The 9071-nt window shown below is 44.0% G+C and overlaps 1 protein-coding gene across 2 annotated transcripts in view; it reads right to left on the bottom strand.

The window, feature by feature from the left end:
- The window catches only part of ATP2A2 (ATPase sarcoplasmic/endoplasmic reticulum Ca2+ transporting 2), a 54638-nt gene that overhangs the window by 29504 nt on the left and 16063 nt on the right, over window positions 1-9071 (bottom strand). For both annotated transcript variants that reach the window (XR_006680725.1, XM_045296758.1), the window contains exon 5: window positions 7203-7341. Coding sequence is in view for 1 of the 2 variants with exons in the window: in XM_045296758.1 (XP_045152693.1) it covers window positions 7203-7341 (139 nt within the window). In the remaining variant the exon portion in view is untranslated. The remainder of the gene's footprint in view (window positions 1-7202; window positions 7342-9071) is intronic.

Here is a 9071-nt window from a genome sequence, read left to right on the forward strand (position 1 = left end):
GGGAGGGAGGGGAAAAATGAGGACCTAATACAGGGGGTTTAAGTGGAGAGGAAATGTTTTGTGCTTTACACAATTGATGTGTGTATGGATTGTGAAAGAGTTATATGAGCCCCTAATAAAATGATTTTTTAAAAGTCATTAATAAAGCATAACTTCATGCTATTTTGAGGGAAAAAATTATTTAGTTCAATCTAGCCTACAGAAAAACTCAGCAGAATTTGTCTATCAGATGTAGTCACAAAGCTCTACACTTATAAAGCCAGGAGATGGTCCTTCATTGCCAACGATTACTAAACGTTCCGGTCAGACCAGTTTGAAGCTACCAGCCTTTCTGAGGGACCGACGACGCTTTCTACTTCTGTCGAGCTGCCACCTGGGAAACACGCTGGGTCAGTTCCACGCTGTCCTACAGGGTCGCTTTGAGTCAGAATTGCCTCGACAGCAAGGGAATTGGTTTTGGGCCCTTTACGAAAGCATCAAAATAGCAAGTCAGAGCTTGTTGTCATCTTCGAAGTCATTCATGGGTTTTTCCCACACTCTCCCAATGTATAAAAGCTATTGTGTCTAAAAACACAATTCATGCCATTTAATTTGGCCCTTTGAGTTCCGTGATGAGTTAAGATGCAGACGGACATTTCGTTTGTTCACTTAGACCAGGGGGTCCTCAAACTTTTTAAACGGAGGGCCAGTTCACTGTCCCTCAGACCCGTTGGAGGGCCGGACTATAGTTAAAAAAAAACACCTATGAACACTGCACATATCTTATTTTGAAGTAAAAAAAAACAGGCAAAAACACCCAGCGGGCTGGATAATGTCCTCGGTGGGCCACATGTGGCCAGCGGGCCTTAGTTTGAGGATGCCTGACTTAGACCAATCTACACTTAGACCTGATGTACATTTCTATAGTCACAGAATTATTGGGCTACATATCAAAATGCAGATCAATTACATCTCAAACTCACTGTGACCCTATATAGGGCAGGGCAGGGCAGGGCAAAACTGGCCCTGTGGGTTTCTGAGACTGTAACCCTTTGCCAGAGTAGAAGGCCTCATCTTTTTCCAGAGGAGCAGCTGGTAGTTTCAAACAGCTTACCTTGAGATTACCAGCCCAGCACCTAACCACTATACCATCAGGGATCCTGGGTCAATTACATAATGAACCCTAATATAAGTAAAACTGAAGTTATGAAACATAATACACACACATATAAAATCATTAGGTACCACCAATGAAAATACAGGAGTACCCTGGCAACCTGAAAGTTAAATTGTGACATAACTTGTGCATGATTAAGGGCATTCACAAAGTAGTCAACAGCTTACCTCATGATGAAAGACCGGTCATTTGCTCTCCCTTCTGACCCATTTTGGATTTCCTCTAGTTTTCATTATTTCCTGCTTTTTTCTCCACAGAGATACTTTCTCTGGTTTATTTTAATATTGTTAGTCTTTCTTTTAAAAAAATTATTTGCTGCTTTGTGTGTGGGGGAGGAGGGTGGCACGTTTCCCAGTATATGAAGTACAACGGGCCAATGTACAGAGAAAATAACTGCTGTAATGGCATATGGGGGTGATTTTGGAGGGGGGCAGCAGTTGGAAGGAAATGGGGAGCAAATAATGAATAGGGGAGAGGATGTTCTTCTAGAAATGACTGAGGTAATGTACACAGAACTCTAATAGACCTGAATTATTAATATGTGGTAAGTGAATTCTATCTCAGTGAAACTATTGAGGGGGAAAAAGAAGAAACCCTTTTCTGCTACAGGTACCACAAGTGAAAAGAACATTGTCAGGAGGAAATTTTTAGCAAATCATGCAATTGATAAGAGACTTGTCCCCAAGACTACACAGAGTGTTTAATGCTCAACCACACTCCCATTAAAATGGGCTGAGAGGGGTCGGAGCAGAGACCCTAAACCCATCTGTAGACAATGGGACATCCCCTCACAGAAGGGTCACAAGGAAGGGACGAGTCAATCAGAGCACAGTACAGCACTAATGAAATACACAATATTCCTCTGGTTCTTTGAGGTTTCCTCAACCCGCACTATCATGACCCTAGTCCCGCCTTTCACTGTGGGCCAAACTGGAGCATGTACACAAGTACAGATAAGAGATAAGATCTCACAGAATCGAGTAACCGAAATGAGGGTAGTGATATCAGGAGGGTAGAGGGAAGGTAGAGGGAGGAGGGGAAACAAACAATAGAAACCATGGGGGAATGGAGACAGTGGTAGGTGTTAATTATAATTTATCAAGGGGTCACAAGGGTGAGACGGGAGGGAGGGGAAAAAGAGGAGCTGATACCAAGGGCTCAAACTGTTTAGAAAATAACTAGATGGCAACATATGTATAAATATGCTTGATAAAAGTGATGCTATGGATTGTTCTAAGAGCTGTCAGAGCCCCCGATAAAATTTTTTAATAAAAAAGTAAGTAACGAAATAGTTTTAGGTAATAAGACAGGTTTTATATTTGAAAAAAGGGGGGTGGACCGGCTGCTGATGACAGTTCCCCAAAGTCATACAACAAATGGCCACTAAGCACATAAAAAGATGATCATTAGGAAATTAAGAAAATACGAATCAAAATCAGTTCATTCACTGTTAATAAAAAACACACAGACAGTGACAGCGACTGGCATGATGCAGAGAAGCAACTGCTGGACCTGTACCATGGTGGGTCACCATGGAAACAGCCCAGGCGGTCCAGTGTTAAACATCATCCCACAGCCAGCAAGTGTAAGCTTAGGGATGTACCCAAGAGAAAAGAAAATATATGTCCACACGAAAGCTTGTAGCCACCTCCATGCCTCTCACTCAGGGTATGTCACAGGAAACATGGAGGTTGCCACATGGCTCAAGCCCCTCAACAGCTGCCCTGTGAACGGCGTCAGCCTTGGGAGGCCATACAGTGCTGGGTGTCCTCTACCAGAACTAGTGAAACCACACAGAGCCGACACGTGGCACTCACCCCAGTGACCACTAAGGGGCTGGTGGGACAGGACAGAAGTTCCAAAATGACAATGGCAGTGGTAGCACAACAGGGTAGTGTAATTAACAACACCCAACCCGATTAAACATAGTTAAGAGGGTAAACTGAGTTACATCAGGTTTACACAGTAACAAACAGGAAAATGTGGTGATGACTGCACAATTCGGAACCAAAACCATGGCACAGCATTGCATATTTACAGGGGACAATTTGGTTTGTGAGAATAAAGCTGTTTAAAAATTACGACCTGGGTCTCCAACAAGTTGACTGATACACACAACATAAGGTGGTGCAACAGTTCACGGCCCGACAGCCAACTGGAAGGGTGGTGGCTCCAGAGGAGGAAGATCTGCAACCTAGCAACCGGCTCCCTTAAAAAGGATGGGTTGTGATAAGAATTGTGTAAGCCCCCAATAAAATGATTAAAACAAAAAAAAGGGCAGCCTAGATAACTCATTTCCTCAATTGTAAAATGTGAATAATAGTACTTATTTAGAGCATGTGGTTGATGGTTAAAAGCCAAGCATTGGAAGAAGCACATCAGCCTATGCAACCATGAGGTGTCGAAGGGATCAGGTATAAGGCATCATCAGAACAAAAAATCTTATCATAGTGAATGATGGGGGTGGTGGGGAGGGTGCGGAGTGGAGACCCAAAGTCCATTAGTAGGCCACTGGAGATCCCTTTGCAGAGGGGTCTCGGGGAGGAGATGAGCCAGTCAGGGTACGATGTAACAACGATGAAAAATACAACTTTCCTCCCCCGCTCCACTAACATGACTCAAATTCAACCTTGCAAGTCTGGCTAGACCAGAGGATGTACACTGGTACAGATAGGAACTGAAAATACAGGGAATCCAGGGCGGATGAGCCCTACAGGACCAGTGGTGTGAGTGGCGAAACAGGGAGGGTAGAGGGAGTGTGGGTAGGAAGGAGGGAACCGATTACAAGGAGCTATATGTGACCTCCTCCCTGGGGGACAGACAACAGAAAGGTGGGTGAAGGGAGACGTCGGACAGGGCAAGATATGACAAAATAACAATTTATAAACCATCAAGGGCTCATGAGGGAGGGGAAAAATGAGGACCTGATGCCGGGGGTTTAAGTGGAGAGAAAATGTTTTGAGAATGATGAGGGAAATGCATGTATAAATGCGCTTTACACAATTGATGTATGTATGGATTGTGGTAGGAGTTGTATGAGCCCCTAATAAAATGATTAAAAAATGATAAAAAAAAAATAAAAAAAGAATGTACAAATGTGCTTTACACGATTAATGTAAGTATGGATTGTGATAAGAGTTGTATGAACCCCTAATAAAATGATTTTTTTAAAAAAAGCCAAGCATTTACTTGTACATCTAAACAAATTCCTGTCTGTGGTGTCTACTCCTAGTAGTTGAGCGATTATTTCTGGGTACACCCACATAAATGTGAACTGTTTCAATGGGTTCACTTGTGCACTGGGCGGAAGCTGAGCCCCCTCCACACTCCAGGCACCAATCCTGTTCATTACCCACTTAGCTGCACCTGTGCTGTGCTCAGCAATGTCACAGTGCTGAGAGGCCAAAGAAGTCCATGAAAAAATTCCACTATGTTCATTCCATTTTCCCAAGAGTTTTTTGAAGTCCCCCTCTTATGTATCCAAGTGCTCAATGCAAAGCCCCCATATCTACACCCATCTTCATTTCTGAGAGCCCAATGTCAATCGACACCAACATATGCTCACAGACGTGTGTAGGTGAGTGGAGGTGGAGGTTGGGAGAGAAGCTGGAGGGGAGATGTAGTGAAGAATCTAGGCGGGCTGGCATTCCCATGAAGGCTTTAAAACCATCACAAGGAAAATGGAACAAGAAGCAGTAATGGTGGGATATCCGCCAAAAGGAAGGGCTACTCCAGACACTAACAGCAAGCAGGGGTCTTGTTTCACACACTAGCTTGACCCTGGGTGGTCCTTCCTACTCTACCCAACTCAGACACCATTTTTGTCATTCAGAACGGACAGGACCCCAGTGCTTCCTTCTTCCTATGAAGGGTGATTATGGGGCAAAACCCACTCAACTGGACCTAAAAACAACACTCTACCCTCAAAGTCAGAGGCTTGAGCCCATTGGCAACTCTTCCTGGGAGAAAGACAAGGCTGTCTGCTTCCATAAAGATTTACAGTCCCATAAATCCTATGTGGCAACTGAACTCTATTCTATAGGATCACAAACTGACTCTATAACCCTGGGTGGATTTTTAACTATGAAATGCAGCTTTTAATTATAAGAACACACTTTTCCATAGAGTGAATGGAGCATTACCATGGAAAGAAGTCAGTGGCTTAGGGTCACCGTGAACCACAACGTTGTCTAAGGTTTGTGAAGGGGGTCCTTCGTGGACAAAGGAGGGGTTAACTAGGGACTGGAGTGAGACCCGGAGTCGCAAAGACTGGAAAAAAGACATCAGGAATCACCATTACTGGAGAGAAGCTGGCCCGAGGGGGAAACCTCTGTATTAAATTCTACACTATGCCCGGAAGCCACTGCCATCTACTGAGCCAAATGAAGACAGCCCTGGGGATCAATGAGCTATGTAACAGCCTAAAATGGTGCCGCCACCGCTTACTCCAAGAGGCCTAGAGGCTGGGAGCTTACCGGCTAGCAGACAGACTGCTAAGGGAACAAACCCACCCTCAAGCATTCAACATGAGCTCTTCCCCTCTCCACCTCACACCCTCTGTTACCTAACCAGCTGCTTTGCAGCTATATCACAGGCCCACTTTTTTCCTTCCAGAATTCCACAGCCAAAGGGCAAATGACAGTCCTTTGGGTTGAACTGAGTGATGAGTGTTTAAAGTGTGTCGTCAGGGGATGCTGATGTGCAGTGAATCCATGAACTTCTCCAATCTTTTCCGCACTGTTCCTAACCTAGGACCCTCAAAGCTGCTTCCCTCCCTAGCCTCCCAAACGACTTCTTCATGCCAGTCATAACTCCCTAATCCATCGTGACAACTGGTAAAAATCTGGACAAAGTCTGAAGAGTAGCTAATAGGCTGACAGCAAGCTGTGGACAATGATCATTAAAGGAAGGCTCCGTGCAAGGTCTTCGGTCTCGGGATAGATCCCGATCAATAAATCAAAGAGTGAAGAGGCAGCATGCCTGATACACTCACAGTTTAGAAACAAAACACGTGTCTACTTATAGCCAGAACAAGTTAACAAGCCCTGCATTAAAAATGTTACTATGTAAAGATAATATGGGAACTCCTTTACTCTTCTTACAACTTTTAAGTCTGAAATTACACTGGGATCAAATGTTTAAAAGTCCCAAACACTTCATCCTCGTGTACCCTTGCTAACAAGACTAATGAACAAGCTGCTAGCTCATTTACACACATACTTTAAGTAAGCAATCAACTTAGCAGTATATGGAATGTTATTTTTCTGGGAAAACCATCAAAACGTTGAGAATACAAAAGCAGCTCTCTGCATCACCTTTCATGAAAACAAGACAATTAAAGGAGGCACCCACCTTCCTTCAAAACAGCGTCTAAGTGCTACTGAGGAAGCGAGAAACAAAGTGAAGGAAAAGTACACTGCAAGGAATGGCTCAAAAATAGGCAACGTGTATTGACACTGAGTTAATGCTGGGGCACTGGGCTGTGTGCCCACGTGGCCGCATCTAGGGCTGTGAGAACAATGGCCCCTAGAGACCCATTTCAAGTGCAAGACTGTTGGACCTCCGGACCTCCGTGGACCCCTGGGCCCCTTGGAAGCCCACCAGATCCAGGTGATAGTCCTGGGGTCTGTGGGTGGTTTCATTTTAACATGGCATTCAGAATCATGCAATCATCGACTTCATTCAATAGCTACAAGCGTGAATTAGCATTTGTGCCAAGAAAGAAACAAAGTAGAAACAATGCTGAAGCCACTAACCAGTACTCTAACACATGGCCTGCAAATCAAGATAGCGTGCCTTGCCGCTGCAGAATTAGTTTTCATCAATGTGCATAAACTAGTAAAATCAATCAAAATAGCCTTTTAAAGACCTGAAAAACGAGACAAACCACAACTAAGGTGCCACCAACACATCAAAATTATGTAACAGAAAAAAGCAAGTTTAGTGGCAAAGATCAATTAACACAATTCATAATTATGAACTTTGAGAGAATGACAAAATCCAGCATACAAACTAGAATAAAATAAAAATGATAACTTCAACTCACCAGCAATTTCTACAATATCACCAGGAACAATGTCTTTGGCTTTAATCCGCTGTACACTCTTTCTGTCTTGTCGATACACTTTGCCCATTTCAGGTTCATACTCCTTAAGAGCTTCGATTGCATTTTCAGCATTTCTTTCCTATAAAAGAAAAGATTAAAGCATTAAACGAGAGTCTGTCAATGTTTCTAGTCCAATGAATCAAACCTGCAAGAGTTTCAAACATAAAAAAAAGCAGTTATACAACCCACAAAAATACATAGGTTCAGCAAAGGATATATACACGTCTATCTATTTTTCTGCTGCAGATAAAGCCAGGAATATGGTAGTGTGCACATCGGGCTCAGACATGAGCTCTGAGGAGGAGTAAGTCACTTTCATCTTGGGAAGTGGCAGTGTCAACACCATGGTCTCAAAGGATGCCAGGGTTTGCTTACATAAGACAGTCACAAAGATAATGTTCCACAGCAAAACTGGGGGCACAAAAAGTTGTGAGCGGCTATCTAAGGTGCGGCTATTGGTCTCTCCCTCTGGAGGAAGGAGTGAAAAAAATCAAAGATGCATGAAAACAATCAAATGGCCTATGTAAACATCACTATTCAACTCCGAGAGCAGAACTAGAGCTCTTGCTGGGCTGCCACCAATGATGAGGAAGGGATAGTAGATGGTCTTGGATTGGGTGGGGGAAAATGTGGAACTCACAACCAGAAGAGACCAGGTTTCCTGGTTATATTGAGACTGATGGCAGTCCTGAGGCTGACTGTATAGCCCTTCAGGTCTAAACTGAGTTCTCACACCCTTGGCTCAATTTTCAGTCAGGTCTATAAGGGGATCAATGACATTAGGGAAGTGTGCACAACCACTTGACATCAAAAGTGCAGCATTTTTCCAATTCAAAGTTCACAAGGATTAGGAGGCAGCGGCACTGGGAGCAAGTAGGATAGGTGATGCTGCATTGTGGAGACTGCAATGAATGACACGAAATAAAATGTGTATGAATAACTGAGCTGCTTTGTAAACCTTCATCCAATACAACAAAAAGTTTTAAGAACATTTTACTTTAACACTAGATTTATGTACACTTCTTATATGCCTATCTCTATGGACACATACACAAAATCACACATTTTCTTAAAAAAACAAACAAACCAAAATCCATGGACAGCACCCTCTCCCTGCAGATGAATTCACTTCAGTGGACAGCACTGAAGCAATAGCTCAGGGAGAGGGACATGTCTGATCAGAGCACACAGGAGCAAATGAAGGGGGAGGAAGAGCGAGTGGGCCACATCCTGGCCCACCAAGCCCTGAGGACGATATTCCAGCTCAGAGCAGCCAAAGCACAGAGAGGACCATAGGGCCTGCCCCACTAGGAGACACGACGTCCCTCACTGACCCATAGTCCTACTGGGGACACAGTGTAGGAACTGCCCCCCATCTGACCCACCACACGGAGGGTGTGCAACAGAACAGCAAGGAGAGCAGAGCAACGAAGTCCCCAAGGAATACCAAAAATAGACTTTGGGCACCGATCAGACTCAACCAGAAAACACTCCTAAAGGTAAACAAACAGACCTTGAACTATTTACAGGCTTTCCTCTTTGTCATTGTTTTTTTTGCTTTGTTTTGTTGATCTGTTTTGTGTGCATATTATTATCTCTGCAGGTTTATTTAGGTAAGATAGGTGAGGAGAAAACGAGGGGGACAAAGAAGAGGGGGAGGCAAGGGAAAGGAAGTGCGTGTTAACAAACCCAGGGACCAGGTATCAGGCATCAAGAACAAAAACTCTTATCATTGTGAATGAGGAGGCGTGCGGAGTGGGGACCCAAAGCCCATCTGTAAGCAACTGGACATCCCCTTACAGAAGGGTC

Source organism: Echinops telfairi, unplaced genomic scaffold (assembly GCF_000313985.2).
Source record: "Echinops telfairi isolate 266 unplaced genomic scaffold, ASM31398v2 ScPeMD7_7412;HRSCAF=8450, whole genome shotgun sequence".
Classification (NCBI taxonomy): domain Eukaryota; kingdom Metazoa; phylum Chordata; class Mammalia; order Afrosoricida; family Tenrecidae; genus Echinops; species Echinops telfairi.